General features: G+C 40.2%; 1 protein-coding gene across 2 annotated transcripts in view; it reads right to left on the bottom strand.

The window, feature by feature from the left end:
- Positions 1-19,249, bottom strand: part of oxsr1b (oxidative stress responsive kinase 1b) — a 177,609-nt gene that overhangs the window by 63,676 nt on the left and 94,684 nt on the right. For both annotated transcript variants that reach the window (XM_043687910.1, XM_043687911.1), the window contains exons 6-8: positions 10,856-10,965; positions 6,156-6,257; positions 895-1,028 (exon numbers count right to left, since the gene is read on the bottom strand). In XM_043687910.1, coding sequence (XP_043543845.1) covers positions 895-1,028; positions 6,156-6,257; positions 10,856-10,965 — 346 coding nt within the window. The remainder of the gene's footprint in view (positions 1-894; positions 1,029-6,155; positions 6,258-10,855; positions 10,966-19,249) is intronic.

Raw genomic sequence — 19,249 nt, 5'->3', positions numbered from 1 at the left:
AGTCTGGTCCACACAATACATTCAAATTTACTTTTGGTTGGAGTTATTATTGTCACATGTACGGAGATGCAGTGAAAAGAACTGCTGTGTGTTTGGCATGGTTTATTGCCTAATGCCACCTCTGAACTGACTGACTATTGGGATATATCTGCTTATTTTAAATCCCAAATTCTCTTACTTTCTCAAAACAAACAATAGCATTTCTGTTCACATTTCCGTCAGTTTCAGATCTCCTTTCTTGATGTTGTCAGTGAGTTGTATCTAGACTGTCTTGCCAAGTTCTTAACATAGTGTCCTCTATTTTTTGCCATATTGCTGATTGCCTCCTTGTGCTATGATTACACTATATCATTGCCTGGGGACACAATGTACATCATGTGAACACTTTGGAAAGAAAACTTTACAAAAGATACTGGATTGCATTATTGCATTGGCTTTCAGTGATTCAGTTTGTGGGTGTAAGAAAGTATGGATGTGAATAGGAGTAATAGCCATTGCTCGCTCTCTCGTCTTTGCTCGAGTAGGTTTGGCTTGCAATTATCTATGTCTTCATTTGTTACTTAAGGAATTTGGTTGACATGTTTCTGATCCGATCTACATGCAGTCTAATTTGTAACATTACTTCCGCTTTTGCATTTAAACTTTGTAACCAGTAGAGGCGTGGAACAAAGAACAGAATAATTCACTCCTCCAAAGGATCAGAGAAAGGTACAATTTTTTTTTTTTAAACTGTCCACAACAGTTTTAAAGCAGAATGCTTACATTGATTATAAAACAAACCATTGATAGCAAACCATGTTGTTCAAACATTATTCATAATCATCCGATTTCTAGATTGCTGACCTTAAAGAATATGTAAACAAGAGCAAGCATAGAGCCATTCTGATCTTTTACCTTTTCTCTGGATCTTTCTGCAGACATTGTGCAATCATCTTCCTAAAGGACTTGCCATACTTTTTGACCATTTCCTTATCCTGTACACCTGTTTCCAATGAGGGAGGATCATTCTGAAGAGTCAACATTAAGACCTAAAGAAGGAAAGAATGTTAAAAATGGCTGAAAGAGAATATTTAACCATTTTTGTAGAAGTAATGTAATCTTGGAGCCACAGAATCAAAAGGAGTTTAAAAAAAAATTTCTACTAACAAAAATATTCACTCATATCGGTTCTATGCTTCCATCAAGATGCAATGAGCCAACAAGTCTATCTTTTTCTTTAATTCATGGAATTTGAACTTTACTAGTGAGGACAACATCCATTGATCATCCTTATTTGTCCTTAAGGAGGGGTCTTCTTGAATTACTACAATCTGTGGAAATACACGGGGCCAGTAGACAGGGATTTCCAAAGTTCAGAAGCAGTGACAGCTGCGATGAATTTCAGCATCAAGTAGTATTATATGAAACCTGGAGGAGACCTTGCAAGTGAAGAGCAGTAAAGTAGATGGAGAGTACATAGGTTTGGAAGGCACTTAATGTAGCAGCTGAGGCAAATTGCCACATTGTACAAAAAATGGTAAACATTATATACAGTTGCCATGGTATACTTCTGGGGGTTCATGTGAATGGTGTGCTAACACAGCTTGCTGCTTTATCTGAGTTCCTCAGATTCTTGAACCACTAAGTTCATTTTGATGGGTCGTGTTGGTGGTCATGGAAAAAGAAGTAATCTGTCTCCACCTAACTGGTGGCTATAAGAACTTCAGATACCGGTGATCTGAAATAAAAATACAGTGCCAAAGAAGCTCAGCAGGTCAGTCAGCATCTGTGAAAAGAGATAATTAACCTATCTAGTCCAATGATTCATCTTCACAACTGGAAGTGAGTGGAAATATAATTGATTTTACGCTGTCGATGAAAGAGGAAACAGTGGCAAGCAGAAGAGAGGTAAATACTAGCCTAGTCAGCAATGCCACACGCTTTGACTAAATACCCCAGGGAGGCAATGGCCCAGTGGCATAATCACTGGACTATTAACTCAAAGACAGAGGTACTGTTCTGGGCACGTTGGCCTGAATCCCATCATACAGATGGTGGAAACTGAATCCAATAAAAGTCTGGAATTAAGAATCTAATGATGGCCATGAAACCGTTGAGAGTTGTTGGAAAACCCACCTGGTCACTATTGTTGTTTAGGGAAAGAAATCTGCTATCCTTACCTGGTCTGGCCAACATGCGACTCCAGACCCACAGCAATGTGTTTGATACTTGACTGCCCTCTGGGCAATTAGGGATGGGCAATAAATTGCTAGTGATCCTTTGTGCTAGGTTATAAACCACAAACTAGTCGTTTCGTTGTTATAAGTGAGCAATTTTGTTCCAGATTTACTAATTCCTTGACTTGAAACTTCCCCATCTGTCATGGTATGTCAGACCTGTCTTAAAGAATTGTTCTGGATCTTTCATTATTAGTTCAGTAAAGTTACCACTTTGCTACTGTTCACAACTCATTTTTATCCTTCTGTTACAGTTAACAAACTGAAACTCCAAAGTACTCACATACTACATCCAAAAATTATATTTTCTGGATAATATTTAATTTGTATTTGGACTAATCAGAAAACTGTTTCCAATGTCTTGAGTGAAATGCTGCTGAAATCAAAAAGAAAATGACAAATACTGGAAACACAAAAAATTTTAATATTACAGGTGGGAAGAGCCTTACAGAGGATTGAGCTCAGAGGAAGAACTCTGACTATGTAGGTTATGTGGTGAGAAGACAACAGTAAGAGCCACCGGGCTTTGAATTAACTGAAATGCACGTAGTTTGAGTGTTTAGAAACAGATTAATCAAAAGTTTCTAATGCAAGGCTCTGTTAAAGCCAAATCACATTGGGTAACAAAAATGAATGAGGAAATTACCAAAATAAATAAAGGGTAATAAAAATTAATCAAGTGACATCTCACGGGAGGTTAACAAATAAATTGTGGCCTACAATACAAGAACTGTGTAACAGACTAGATAAAAAGTCGATTGAATTTAAATAACTGTACGAATAACTGATTTGAGGGAAGGTTTAATGTGACATGTACTAGAGTCAGTGCTAGGTTTATTTTACTTACTGTGCACTCATCATGATTTGGACTTGGGTACAGGGAACATGATATGAAACCTATGTCACAGAAGGAAGGTATTCGTAAACTGCAAGAGACCTATGGAGGATAAGAGATGTCCCTGTGGCTCAATGGCAGCACTTCAAGCTGAAGTGGAGAGTTCAAGACTCATATCAGAGATTTGAGCATGAAACCTGTGGTAACAGTAGCACAATCAGAGCTGTCTTTCTTTGGATGGGACCTGAAACAAGGTCTGATGGGCATAAAAGATTCTTTGAAGTAGAGCAGAGTGTTGGTCAATATTCTTTCATTAGCAAACATTAGAAATAAATGAAGACCACCTGGTAATTATCTCAATTCTATTTTGTCATACCCTGCCATCTGCAAATCAACCACCATGTTCCCAACTGATAAAAGACCATTCCAAAATTATTTCATTAGGTTCGGGACATCCTGAGATCACGATAAATGAAAATTACTTTCTTCTTTCACAAAAATGTAACAGGAAGTGAAATTAAAAATATTCTTAATTCGAAACTAAAAGAATAAATAGAACAACATTTAAAGATGATAAAGGATCTCCAACATACTTTCCAATAGTGTTTGCAAGTGTTCTAAACATTAAAAAGGCCAGGGATGGGTGACAATAGTTAGAAGATACCTAGGGATATTTTCATTGTAAAAGAAAAGACTTCATGAAAGTTTTTGAAGTTAAGGATTTTAACAAGTAAATCCTAATCTTTCTGGTTGGGGAAGTAGGAAACCAGGACTGTCATGTTAGTAATTACTTTAAATAGTCATTGAAAAAGTGGGAGTGGAGGGGTTAGGAGAAATGCAAACTTATTCCTTACATTACAATACACTTTAAAAGGTAGTTCAATGACTGTGAAACACATTTGGATATCCTGATGACATAAAAGTTGCATTTCCATAGACAGCTGGTGAAGCAGGGACCATTGTGATTTTTAAGCGAACATGGCTTGAAGGTGGATAAATCACCTGGACCAGATGGACTTCACGACAGAGTTCTGAGAGAGATAGCTGAAAAGATAGTGGAGGTGTTAGTGATCTTTCAGGAATCAATAGAATCAGGAAGGGTCCCACAGGACTGGAAAATCACAATCGTCACACCCATTTAAAAAGTGAGCAAGGCAAAAGATGGAAAATTACACACTAATTAGCCTAACCTTGGTTGTGAGCAAGATCCTGGAGTCCATTGTGAAGCATGAAATTTCTGAATACTTGGAAGTGTATGGTAAAATAGGGCAAAGTCAGCATGTTTTCATCAAGGAGAAGTCATGTCTAACAAATCTTCTAGAGAAAGTGAGACCAAAGAGAGCCAATGGGTGTTAGCTAACTGGACTTCAAGAAGGTCTTTAACAAGGTGCCACAGAAGAGGCGGAGTGAAAAAAAAAAGGACCTATGGTGTTAGAGGCAAGGTGCTAGCATGGATAGAAGCTTGGCTGTCTAGCAGACAAGAGTCCTTCTCAGGATGGCAGCTGGTGACAAATGGTGTTCTGCAAGGCTCAGTTTTGGGACAACTTTTCACTTTGAACATTAACGATCTAGAATGAGGGCATTCTGGCCAAATTTGCAGACAATACAAAGATAGGTAGAGAAAAAGGTAGCATTGAGGAGGCAGGGAGACTGCAGAGGGATTTGGACAGATTAGGAGAATGGGCAAAAAAGTGGCAGATGAAGTACAATGTGGGAAAGAGAGAGAGAGGTCATGCACTTTGGTAGGAAGAATTGAGGCATAGACTATTTTCTGAACAGGGAGAAAATTCAGAAGTCTGAAGTGCAAAGAGACTTGGGAGTTCAAGTCCAAAATTGTCTCCAGGTAAACTTGCAGGGTGAGTCAACATTTAGGAAGGCAAACGCAATGATGGCATTTATTTTGAGTAGACTTGAATATTAAAGCAGGCATGTACCTCTGAGGCTCTAGAAGGCTCACTTGGCTGTCAGCAGACAAGAGTCCTTCTCAGGATGGCAGCTGGTGACAAATGGTGTTCTGCAAGGCTCAGTTTTGGGACAACTTTTCATTTTGAACATTAACGATCTAGAATGAGGGCATTCTGGCCAAATTTGCATACAATACAAAGATAGGTAGAGAAAAAGGTAGCATTGAGGAGGCAGGGAGACTGCAGAGGGATTTGGACAGATTAGGAGAATGGGCAAAAAAGTGGCAGATGAAGTACAATGTGGGAAAGAGAGAGAGAGGTCATGCACTTTGGTAGGAAGAATTGAGGCATAGACTATTTTCTGAACAGGGAGAAAATTCAGAAGTCTGAAGTGCAAAGAGACTTGGGAGTTCAAGTCCAAAATTGTCTCCAGGTAAACTTGCAGGGTGAGTCAACATTTAGGAAGGCAAACGCAATGATGGCATTTATTTTGAGTAGACTTGAATATTAAAGCAGGCATGTACCTCTGAGGCTCTAGAAGGCTCAGGTCAGACCACATTGGGAGTATTGTGTGCAGTTTTGGGTCCCATATCTCAGGATGGATGTACTGGCCTTGGAGAGTGTTAAGATGATATGAGAATGGTCTCAGGAATGAAAAGCTTAACATACGAGGAATGTTTGAGGACTCTGGCACTATACTCGATCGAAGAATTAAGGGGGGGGGGGATCTAATTGAAACACACAGAATACTGAGTGGCCTGGAAATAGTGATTGTTGGGAAGATTGATAGGAGAGACTAGGACACAAGGGCACAGCCTTAGAGTAAGGGAAGACCTTTTACAATTGCGGTAAGGAGAAACTTCTTCAGCCAGATTGGTGGATCTATGGAATTTATTGCCACAGAAGAATGTGGAGACCAAGTCATTATGTATATTTAAGACGGCGATAGATAGGTTCTTGACTATCAAGGGGATCAAGCGTTATGGGGAGAATGGGGTTGAGAAACTTATCAGCCACGATTAAATGGCAGAATAGACTTGATGGGCTAAATGGCTTAATTTCTGCTCCTATGGTCTTGTGGTCTTATTTAAAGCAGATTACAATCCAATTCAATGGAGAGATCAGGAGTGAGTTGTAGTGGGGTAACGAAATACAAAAAAAAACTTACGTTCACCTGTTGGACTTGATACTGATGCTTACCTTCATTGGTGGGTATTTATGATAAGGAGCTGCTCCAGTAGCTAATTCAATGGCTGTAATTCCAAAACTCCAAATGTCTGCTTTGAAGTCATAGCCTCTAACCTGTTGAGGCAAAACAATGATAGAATTATCATGAAGTTTCAAACATGTATCTTATGAGTTGAGAACAGAATTGGATCATGCATTGCTTAATCATTTTCCTTTTAAACTCAAAGCAAATTTTAAATGAAGAAATTAAAGTGAGGACCAGAGTACAATATATATGACACCAGCAAGAGATGACAAATTATAAATCAGTAGGCAGTGAATAAGCAATTTCAAGAGTGGGTCATGGTACTATGGTACATAAAAGGAAAAACAAACAGCTGAGTCATTCCACAGTTCTGAGGTTCTGTGAAGAGCAGTGAAAAAGTTATCAGGAGGAGAGACTGGAAAAGTAATAATAGCTGAAAATAAAGACTCTTACATGTTGCAGCACAGGGACAGTGGAGAACTTTAAAGTTCACAGACCAATTGGTGAAGTGGAGAGATAAAGTTCAAGCCAGAAAAGAGATATTTTAGTTGAAAGAAATAAAGTAAAAGTCACATTGCAAAGGGGAGCATGTGAACATCTAGAATTCATTAAAAGGTGGTCGGCAGGTGAAGAGGACAGTTAAATCAGGTATCCTGTAAATAAAGCCTACAGAATAAGAGGAGGAGGAGGAAATTATGTTGAATTTAGTGAAGGTTCTTAGTTGGAGTACTGCATCCAGTTTTGGGCATTGCACTTTAGGATGTGGAGATTTTGGAAACAGTACAGAAGTAGTTTAGGAGAATGGTTCTGGGGATGAGGAACTCCAAATATGGAGAGAGATTGGAAAAGCTGAGGTTCTTCCACAGAGTCAGAGTCATTGAGCAGAGAAACAGGCTCTTCAGCACATCACATTGACCAGCACACACCAAACCAAACTAATTCCACAATTAGAAAACAACCAGAGATTATCCAGCCTCTCTTCACAGCTAAACTGTTCCAACTCCAGACACTGTCCTGGTGAAACTCCTCTGCAAGACATACTTCCTGTAGTATGGCAACCGGACTGCACACAGCACTCCGGCTGTGACTTAATTTTTAAAAATTGTGCAGCAGTTTTACTCAACTCATTTTTATCTCAGCAAAATTGTTCTGTCAGCTCTGATTTTTAAAAAAATATTCTTTCTGCCCTAAACCAAACCAAACTAATTCCACTTATCTGCACTTGATCCATAGCCTATTATGCCCTGGCATTTTAAGTACTCAAAGATGCTTCTTAAATGTTGCAAAAAGTACCTGCCTCAACCACAGCCTCAAATAAGAACTTGCCTAGTGCTACTTCCTGCCTGCTCCCTGTAACCCTACATTCAATTGAAACAATATATATTTTTGCCCCAAATACCTCAGTTGAACCTGACTATAATAAACTATGGGCAGTTCATTCCAGACATGAACTGCTCGTTGCATGAAAAGGTTGTTCCTCACCATTTTTTTGTTTATTTTACTAATTATTTTACACTTGTGCCCTCTTGTTCTCAAACAACTCATGGAAATATTCTCTTGCTGTTCACTCTGTCCAGTCTGCTCATGGTTTTGAACACTTGAATTGCATAACCTCACAGCCTTCCCTCCTCCAAAGAGATGTATGGAGCATATGCAGCAAAACCATGAGCCGACTGGACAGAGTGAACAGCAAGAGAATATTTCCATGAGTTGTTTGAGAACAAGAGGGCACAGGTGTAAAATAATTAGTAAAATAAACAAAAAAATGGTGAGGAAAAACCTTTTCATGCAACGAGCAGTTCATGTCTGGAATGAACTGCCCATAGTTTATTATAGTCAGGTTCAACTGAGGTATTTGGGGCAAAAATATATATTGTTTCAATTGAATGTAGGGTTACAGGGAGCAGGCAGGAAGTAACACTGGGCAAGTTCTTATTTGGACAGCTGCCACAGAAAATTAGCTGAATGGCCTCCTCATGTAGTGTAACAATTTTGGGATTTGCTTAATGGCTGCAATTATTTTAGGGTAGAAAGAATATTTTTTAAAAATCAGAGCTGACAGAACAATTTTGCTGAGATAAAAATGAGTTGACTAAAACTGCTGCACAATTTTTAAAAATTAAGTCACAGCCGGAGTACTGTGTGCAGTCTGGTTGCCATACTACAGGAAGTATGTCTTGCAGAGGAGTTTCACCAGGACGGTGTCTGGAGTTGGAACAGTTTAGTTGTGAAGAGAGGCTGGATAATCTCTGGTTGTTTTCTTTAGAGCATTGAAGGCTGAGGTGGCACCTGATTGAGATTTATTAGGCTGAGGGGCATAGATAGGGTAAATAAGAAGCAGCTGTTCTGCTTAGTTGAAGGATCAATACTGAAGGGACATAATTTTAAAGGTAAAGGACAGGAGGTGGAGGGAAAAACAAAAAAAAAAAGAGGGTGGTGGAATCTGGAATGCACTAGCTGGGAAGGCAGTGGAGGCTGGGAACCTTAACCTTTATAATATTTCACCTATGGACTAACTGCTAGAAAGTGGGATTAGAGAGGGTCCTTAAGTTATAAACATCCAATTTACAAATACTTGCACTTACGAATGCCATCCCATACAATCGTGCCGTTTTAAAGATCCAATATATGAGCACTATTTTATGTTGTCCCGCATTGCGCTTTGACTGGTGTACAAATTGACTTGCAAATGAACTCAAAGATGGAAGCCATTCTCAGCCTGGGGACTGCCTATAGTGTTAAACAGGTGAGGTTTTTCTCATTGGCGCTGACTCGATGGGCTGAATGGTCTCTTATATCGAATGGCTGGCTCAAAGGTAGAAGACAGAGGGCGGAGGTAGAGGGCTGTTTTTCAGACTGGAGGGCCTGTGACCAGTGGAGTGCCACAAGGATCGGTGCTGGGTCCTCTACTTTTTGTCATTTACATAAATGATTTGGATGCGAGCATAAGAGGTACAGTTAGTAAGTTTGCAGATGACACCAAAATTGGAGGTGTAGTGGACAGCGAAGACAGTTACCTCAGATTACAACAGGATCTTGACCAAATGGGCCAATGGGCTGAGAAGTGGCAGATGGAGTTTAATTCAGATAAATGAGAGGTGCTGCATTTTGGGAAAGCAAATCTTAGCACGACTTATACACTTAATGGTAAGGTCCTAGGGAGCGTTGCTGAATAAAGAGACCTTGGAGTGCAGGTTCATAGCTCCTCGCAAGTGGAATTGCAGGTAGATAGGATACTGAAGGCGGCGTTTGGAATGCTTTCCTTTATCAGTCAGAGTATTGAGTACAGGAGTTGGGAGGTCATGTTGCGGCTGTACAGGACATTGGTTAGGCCACTGTTGGAATATTGCATGCAATTATGGTCCTATTGGAAAGATATTGTGAAACTTGAAAGGGTTCAGAGAAGATTTACAAGAATGTTGCCAGGGTTGGAGATTTGAGCTATAAGGAGAGGCTGAATAGGCTGTTTTCCCTGGAGCGTCAGAGGCTGAGGGGTGACCTTATGGAGGGTTACAAAATTATGAGGGGCATGGATAGGATAAATAGGTAAAGTCTTTTCCCTAGGGTGGGGGAGTCCAGAACTAGAGAGCATAGGTTTAGGGCGAGAGGGGAAAGATATAAAAGAGACCTACGGGGCAACTTTTTCACGCATAGGGTGGTACGTGTATGGAATGAGCTGCCAGAGGAAGTGGTGGAGGCTGGTACAATTGCAACATTTAAGAGGCATTTGGATGGGTATATGAATAGGAAGGATATGGGACGTGTGCTGGCAAGTGGGACTAATTCGGGTTGGGATATCTGGTCGGCATGGATGGGTTGGGCCGAAGGGTCTGTTTCCATGCTATACATCTCTATGACTCTATGATTGACTAAAAAAAAACAGACAAAAAGAGACAAAAAACTTGCAGATGCTGGAATCCAAAACAGACAGGCAGGAGGCTAGAAGAATACAGCAAGCCAGGCAGCATCAGGAGGTGGAGGACATTTCAGGTGTAACCCTTCTTCAGGACTGGATTTTGGATTCCAGCATCTGCGGTTTTTTTGGTCTCTAACCAAGTTTGTTCCACTGAAGTCTCTTCAAAGGATGCCCAATTTGAAGAAGTTCTCTGCCCCCCCCTGTCCTGTAGAAGGGTTACACCAGAAATGTCAACTTATCCACCTCCTTATGCTGAGTATGTATCATCAGCAATCAAAGATAATGCTTTCGAATCAAAGTGGCATTGAAATAACAACGGACATCAAAGTATTTATGCTTGCCTTTGTTATTTAAAAAAAAGTGTACACAGTTTGAGATCAGAAGTGTTTTAGATTCAATTTTCTTCCCCTGTCTGAATTGACTGCGGGGTACGGTGATTGGTGAATGCATTCTTCTTGCACTTTGCTACACATCATTTGAGTGTCTTGGCAAGTTATAAGCCTTAGTGGCCATCACTACGAACCACTGCCATTTTCAGCCCAGTCCATCCACGTATCAGTTTCAGCTGGAACAACCTCAGGAAAAGAGGCCCTGAACACATTTTCTTTTCCTGTGGAAAACTAACACCCCACCTACCAGCAGTGAAGGTCATGTTGATGAATCCGGACTCAGTTTATGCAATTTCAGATGCATATTCTTTGCAGTTCTAAAAGTTTGAAAAAAGTTAAAAAGTATTTTGAGATGTTCTGATGTAAATATAGACTGCCTCACCTGCTCCATAACTTCAGGTGCCATCCAGCAGGGTGTACCTACAAAAGTCTTCCTGACTTTATTCCTGGTCATGTCACCACCTGTTGCCAAAAATGCACTCACACCAAAATCTGGAAAAAGGAAACAAAGACAACAATATATTCATAACCAAATTAACTTTCTCTAAATATTTGTGTGTAAACTAACAGAGCAAGCTACACAGGAGTCCCAAGGTTGTCTGGTGAGCATTCAATGCACCATCACAAAGTTGTGGAATAAAGGATCAAGTCTTTATCAGTGTGCCTGGTCCACAGTTTTCAAATATTCACACAAGGACAATCAATCAATGATAGATGACATTTATAGGAAAGAAATGAAATTTGATACAGAATATGAAGAATAAGATAATGTTTCTCAATCTCTTTTGCTTATGTTTTATACCTCAAAACAGGTGGGGACAGACATTTCGCATTGCAGCTTTTCATTGATAAGATCCTCACTTTCAGTGGTCTTCTCAGTTAAAAATCTAAAGTGATGGAAAGCAGGCAATGTATAGACATTTCCCACTGTAATATTTCAAATCAGGAAATCTCAAAAGATAATTTCTTTTGAACAGAGAATAGAACAGAAGAACACCAATCAAGGCTCCAGGATATAAAATAAATAGCAAGACAAAATTGAAAAAAAACGATGAAAATCAATTCCTTTATTATTATACAATCACATACTTAACATACAGATTTATAGGGCTCTTCCAAGAAGTTTATGGTCCTCTTTTCATTTGAGAAACTGTAAAAAGGTAAAGTCGCAATATTTACAAGACCACAGAGCATGATTTAACCTAAGGGTAACCATGCCTCAAGCTAAGGGAGAGATTGAACACATCAGTGTCATGATATCAGTTCACTCCAATGTACTGCTTTAAATGCAAAGGTTATTTTTTTTTACTTCCCACGCATCCATTTAATATTAAATAATGTGGTCAAATATGGAATCATAAATAGATGATCATTTAACTCCATGTTATTTTTCTCCATAATCGCCATATCATTTGACATCATTAGTGTCCACAAATCTATTTATTTTTGTCTCGAAACCATTCAACAATTGAGTTTTCACAACCTGCCTGGAGCAGAATTCCAAACACTCACCAAATTTTAATGGCAAAGAAAGCTCTAATCCCAGTCCTTAATGGCTTTATGTTTTGAAACTGGATCCCCTAGTTCTTGACTCACCATTCAAGGTGACCAACTCCACAGAATACCAGCCTATTTTTTAAATCTCACATTAATTAAACCTGCTATTGCAGGTGACTAGACTGGTGTACCATTTTGTCAAGGGGTACAGAGGAATCTCTATTATCCGAATGAGATAGGTGGGCAGTATTTCGATGGGATAATTGATTATTCAGTTAATTGATTCAATGCCTCTCCTCTGGGGCTCGGAGTTTTCTGAAGTTTCCTTTTTCTTCTCTCTGCCTGCTTTGCTCCCTGTCTCAGGATTTGTTTCTGAGCAGACACACACGTGTGCAAGGGACCTGTTGAAGCCCCACTCCCCCATTAGCTCAATGGGACTGACTTAGCACTCACTAAGTCCGCTCCCCGTTCAAGAGACTAGGCAGCAGCACACTGTGTGCATGCCCCTTCCTCTCCAGGGCAGCCAGACTGGACACCAATAGGAAGATTGCTGCTGCATTTGTTGGGAGGGGGGTGCATTTCAAAATAGTGCACACACAGCCATATACGCAACTTTTTGACAAGCTCTACCTGTACAGAACAATGTTGAAGAGATTATCTGGGGAAGGGGAGTTTTGGGTACACCCCTGTGTAGAACTCCAGGGAAAGTGTGGGGAGAGAGAGGGTGGGCAGTCAGTCATTTGGAGATGGTGTCTGGGCTCCCATGGATGTCCAGGACTGTTCTTAGCAGCATTTCAGTAAGCCAAGTTCATTTTTAGTCATTGTAAACAAAAGACGCGATCAGTGTTGGAAATGTCTCTTTCATGTAATGTTTCTATCGGGACCTTGAGATCTTCAGATAATCTGAAATTCGGATAATTGATATTTGGATAATCGAGTTACGTCTGTATTGGTACCATTCCCACCACTGGATTACAAGGCCTGAGTTCAAGTCTCACCTGCTTCACAGGTGTGTTAAATATCTCCAAACAGGTTAATTGGAAGATAATTCCATACCCCTATCGAAAAGACAGCCCTTTTCCTTCCAAAGTGGATAACCTCACAATTAAATAGCGGTGGTAGTGGCCTAGTGGTGTTATCACTGGACTGTTGATCCAGAGACCCGGTAATGTTCTGGAGTCCTGGGTTTGAATCCTGCCATGGCAGATGGTGGAATATGGATGGAATTTTAAAAATCTGAAATTAAGAGACTAATGATGACCATGAAACAATGGTAAATTGTTGGAAAAAACATATGGTTCATTAATGTTCTTTAGAAGAGGAAACTGCCGTCCTTACCTGGTCTGGCCTACATTTGATTCCAGACCCACACCAATGCAGTTGATTCTTATTGCCCAGAGGACAGTTGGCCTAGTGAGTGATGCCCTCATCCCATGACTGAATAAAATAAGCATTATAGAGAGAACAGCTGTACAGTCTATGGCAACTTTAGATTAGATTAGATTCCCTACAGTGTGGAAACAGGGTCTTCAGCCCAATGAGTCCACACGACCCTCCGAAGAGCAACCCACCCCCCTCTGATTAATGCACCTAACACTACGGGCAATTTAACGTGGCCAATTCATCTGACCCGCGCATCTTTGGACCTTGGGAAGAAACCGGAGCACCCGGAGGAAACCCATGTAGACACGGGGAGAATGCGCAAACTCCACACAGACTGTTGCCAGAGGCTGGAAACAAATCTGGGTCCCTGGTGCTGTGAAACAGCAGTGCTAACCACTGAGCCACCGTGCCCTTACCTTTTTGTATTTCATCTGCCATTCTATTTATCAGACTGCTCAAATACCCCTTGTAGCCTCCTTGCACCTTCGTCACAACTCACATTTGCACAGAATATTGACAACAGCAAATGTTTAAATCATTTGTTTGGTTCTACATCCAAATAACTTATATAGCAAGTGTAAAGAGTTATGGTCCAAAATGCTGAACCTTGCATACTCTGCTTTTTACAGTTGCCATCCTGAGAATTACCTGTTTATTCTGTCCACAAATCAACTCTCAATCCAAATCAGTACACCTGTTACTCATTCCCCAAATTCTAATTTTGTTTACTTACCTGTGTAGGACTTCATCAAAAGTCTTCTGAACTCCAAATATATCACAATCACTGGTTATACTTTGTCAATGCTGCAAATTACATCCTCAAGTACGTTTGCCAAACATTACTGATCTTTCATAAACCCATGTCAATGATGCTCAATTTTAACATTATCTTAGTGTCTAGTTACAATAGAGTGTAATTTTTTTCCTAATACTGACAAACAAGCATTGTCATACCTTAATTTTCTCTCATTTTCTTTTTGAAAAGTGGGGTTACACCTGCTACATTTCAGTCTACACATAGCTTATCAGAACTTTTAGAATTTTCAGTGACAACCACTAATTCACCCACCATCACTACAGCTTCCAACTTCAACCTTCTGGAATGCAGCACATCAGGTCCAATGGACTTACTGACTTTCATCCAAATTCAGAAGTTAGAATTTAGTCAAAAGATAAATTAGATACTGGCTTTGAGTCAGACTGTCGGAATACACAGTGTGCATACTTCCCAACCCATGTTTGTACAGTGCTTGTTGCCAGTAGATTGACCAATATCATTGAAAAGTGTATTGTTTTGAACAATGTTACATAATCTTATCATATAAGATCAGTTTATCATTTCACTTTTGGTTAGTACCATGTAACAAATATTCAAGGTTTACTGTATTTGTTTTAGTTACAGTGACAGAGCATTTAAAACCATTTCTTTCAAAATTTCAATTTTATGGGTTTTAATTTATACCCTAAAATAATTTCCTGATCTCTTCGATTTTTAATAATACGGTTCAAATTGGTTTATGGAATGTGGATAGTTATTCTTTATATCTAATTTTTTGGTAGGGAAGTGAACGTGAGCTCTCTCCTTAAAGTTCTTGTGTGTAGGGACATCCATTGTTGTCCAGAACTCACTCCTAGGACTTTGACTCAGCAACAGAGAAGAAACAATGGCTGATGTAAAAATCCCAACTGCACTTTCCTGCCTCGTTTCAATTGTAAAGAGCTGCAGTGAAATCACATTAGAGCAAATAATTTTAGTCTCCTTATCTGGGCAAAGATGGAATGCAGCATATTTTCACAAGACTAATTCATGAGTTGATGATGTTGTCTTTTGAGAATTCATCAACATCAATGGGCCTGAAAGCTCTACAGTTTTGAAGAATGAAAGTTGACTTCTGAAACTTTAAATTCTTAAATAGCATAAAACAGTGGTCTCTGGCTGCTGAGTATAGAATCAAGGGACAGTTTCTTAATTTATCCCTCTTGTTCTGAGACAGAGTGGAGGAATTTCTTTGAAGTTTAGTTGATTTTTTAAATTATCTTCCCTACCGACTATGTTCAATTATTGAGCAGGTTACAAGTCAGATTTTTGGATACGAATGACATCAGAGGATATAGAGATGGTGCAATAAGTTAGTGGTGAGTGCGAGGACTAGCAATGATCTAACCGATTGGCAGAGCATGTGCTTCAGACTGAACAGCCTACTCTTGTTGCTACATTTCTTTGTTCCTAGTGCCCCCAAATTACCTCCAGTCTTGGCAAAGATGTGTGTTTATATAGTACTGATGAAATTAAACATTTTAAAGTACTTCACAGGATTATAAAAGGAAAAACAAAATCATACACACCAGAAATATTAGGACTATCCACATCCCATAAACCAATTAGGACATCTGGTCAAATGTTTGGTCAAATGAGGAAAGAAAGGCGACTAAAACCAACCAAGACACGCCAAAATGTGCCCTTTGGGAATTAAAGATATAACTGCATCATTGCTTTGTTGATCATCAGTTTTACCTATTTTTAAAATTAAAAAAGGAGAAAAGTTTTAGATTTGATATTTCAGAGATTATTGAAGAAATTTGGTGGAAGCCCTTTCATTCTAGATAAAAACAGGCAGCAAGGAAGTCATTTAGCCTTTCAAGTTTACTCAGCCATTCAATGATTATGGCTAATCCTCTTTCTCAATGCCATATTCCTACTTTTCCCCATTTTCCTTGATGCCTCAAAAATTTAATCTTTTTTGAATATATTCAATGACTTGATCTCTATAGCCTTTTGTGTAAAATAAAGTTCCACATGTTTGCTATGCTTTGAGTGAAGACGTGCTTCCTCATTTCACTCCTAAAATGGTGTATTTCCAGAGTGTGTCCTGTGGTTCTAGACTCCGCAGCCAGAGGAAAACATCCTCTTTGTCTCATGTGTCTGGTCCTGGTGGAACTTTATACATTTTGATCAGATCCTGTCACCCTTCTAAACTCTAGTCAAACAGTAATAGAGAAACAATGGACCATTTTAGAGAATAAATATGTACACTTTGGTACAGTTTGTGGAGCAGTGAGACTTGCTTACTTGTGCAGACAGAACAATATCACACTGTAATGCATTGTGTCCTCAGTTTGTCAGCTTTACTTGCTATTCTCCGTGTGTTTACATGTATAGTTTATTAATAATCACAAAACCCCTGTGCAGTCTATCTGCTAACCACTGCTTCTTCTGTCCTTCAGGGCAGCTCACTATCCCTATTCCATTCATTTCTTTTCTTCCTGCCCACCCCAAAACAAAGCTGAGCCACACATGGTACAATATTTTTGGCTCCGACTGCCCTCTCGCAAGAATGCCCTGCACTCAACAGTATCCAAAAATGGAACACTGATTAGTGACTAAGATAGACTCAGGGAGCTCCAGGATGAAAACACAGCTATCTTAAGGTGCTTGGTGGTCATCCTTCCCTCTCTGCCCTATGTTCTGATCCTGTGGTACAATCAACTCCCCAAATTGCTATCTTGGTTCTCTGCCTCCTGGATGCACAACCAGGACTCTAGTCACTGCTCGAGTTCTGAAACCTGGGGTTCATGCTTGTGTAGCCAGTGAAACTTCCTGCAAATATGTTTGCCTGGGACAGTGTGTCTCTGACTTCACATAGACAGCAGAATATACATTCCACATTGCTGAACTGTCCTGCCACCCTATAAACTCAAAAAAAATTGTTACGAGTGAGCACGGACTGGAATAATTTAGCAGTACTGAATTAAATTCTTACTGTACCAAAGGATGCTGAAAATACTGCAAAAAAAAACCTCCTTTCCTCACATACCTCACTGAACTCCCACTTCAGAATCAGTACATGATGTAAACAAGACAGCACTGGGGAAGCCCTCTATTAATGCTTGAGGAGAAAGTGAGGTCTGCAGATGCTGGAGATCAGAGCTGGAAATGTGTTGCTGGAAAAGCGCAGCAGGTCAGGCAGCATCCAGGGAACAGGAGAATTGACGTTTCGGGCATTAGCCCTTCTTCAGGAATGAGGACAGTTTGTCCAGCAGGCTAAGATAAAAGATAGGGAGGAGGGACTTGGGGGAGGGGCGTCGGAAATGTGATAGGTGGAAAGAGGTCAAGGTGAGGGTGATAGGTCAGACTGGGGTGGGGGCGGAGAGGTCGGGAAGAAGATTGCAGGTTAGGAAGGCGGTGCTGAGTTCGATGGATTTGACTGAGACAAGGTATTTCCCCTCCCCCCACCTTGTCTCAGTCAAATCCATCGAACTCAGCACCGCCTTCCTAACCTGCAATCTTCTTCCTGACCTCTCCGCCCCCACCCCAGTCTGACCTATCACCCTCACCTTGACCTCTTTCCACCTATTGCATTTCCCACGCCCCTCCCCCAAGTCCCTCCTCCCTACCTTTTATCTTAGCCTGCTGGACAAACTTTCCTCATTGCTGAAGAAAGGCTGATGCCCGAAACGTCGATTCTCCTGTTCCCTGGATGCTGCCTGACCTGCTGCGCTTTTCCAGCAACACATTTTCAGTTCTATTAATGCTTCCTGACTCAAGGGTAAGTGTTTAATTCAGCCACTTAAACTAGAGGTTTTCTCAAGAACTCCTACACTGAGATTTAAGGCTATAATAAAACTTAATTTCCGAATTCCTGAAGTATCATTGCTGCTGTATTGTACTGAAATGCAAACAAAATATTGAAGGTCTCACAAACAGTCAACTAATGAAAGAAATCCTTCAATTTGTGTTTGGTTGAAAGATAGAAGTTTCGCAAGAACAGAGAAATCTCAGTATTGCTTTTACAATGTCATGGTACATTTCTTATTCACCCAAGAGGGCTCACAGAGCCTAAATCAGCAGCAAGTGAGGAAGAAAAATGGTCTATAATAAAAATGTACAGTGTAGAAACCTAGCAGGTCTGGCAGGATTTATGGGGGAGAAAAAGAGTTAATGCTCCGAGTCCCAGAACTCTTTTTCAGAGCTCAAAATGAAAGTAGCTCTCAAGAAATCATATTAGCCTTGAAACATTAACTGTTTCTCTCATCACAAATACTGCCTGACCTGCTGAGTATTTCCAGCACCTGCAGTACACTCAGTCCTCATTGTTCACAAGGAATAGGGTACAGAATTCCTGAGGGTGACAACAAAAACACAATACCGCTGCTATGTGCGAATTTTGAGTATCGTGAAGGACAAAGGAGGATAAAGATGATGGGGTTTGGGCCAACCTCGAAAACGTAGATCAGCACATAACAGTAGTTATCTACTGACTTAAGTAGTTTTGAGAGAACATAGAACATTGCAGCGCAGTACAGGCCCTTCAGCCCTCGACATTGCGCCAACCTGTCGAACCAATCTGAAAGCTCATTGAACTTATTGTTCCATTCTTGTCCATATGTCTTTCCAATGACCATTTAAATGCCCTTAAATTTGGCAAGTCTACTACTGTTGCAGGCAGTGCAATTCATCCCCCTACTACTATGTAAAGAAACTACCTCTGACATATGTCTTATATCTATCACCCCTCAATTTAAAGTTATGACCCCTTGTGGTAACCATCGCCATCTGAGGAAAAAGGCTACCCTATCTAACTCTGATTATCTTATATGTCTCAATTAAGTCACTTCTCAACCTTCTCTCTAATGAAAACAGTCTCAAGTCCCTCAGCCTTTCCTCTAAGACCTTCCCTCCATACCAGGCAACAACTTAGAAATCTCCTCTGAATCCTTTCCACTGTGTGCCTTCTTAACAAGGCTAAAAACATGGGTGGCAACTTTCAAGGATCTAAGTACCTGGACACCGAGATTTCTCTGATCATCTACACTACCAAAAATCTTACTGTTAGCCCAGTACTCTGCATTTCTGTTACTCCTGCCAAAGTGAATCACCTCTCACTTTTCTGCATTA

The sequence above is a fragment of the Chiloscyllium plagiosum genome, chromosome 4 (assembly GCF_004010195.1).
Source record: "Chiloscyllium plagiosum isolate BGI_BamShark_2017 chromosome 4, ASM401019v2, whole genome shotgun sequence".
In the NCBI taxonomy this organism is placed as follows: Eukaryota; Metazoa; Chordata; class Chondrichthyes; order Orectolobiformes; family Hemiscylliidae; genus Chiloscyllium; species Chiloscyllium plagiosum.
The sequence above is the reverse complement of the archived record's forward strand: the minus strand, read 5'-3'. Positions and strand labels throughout refer to the sequence as shown.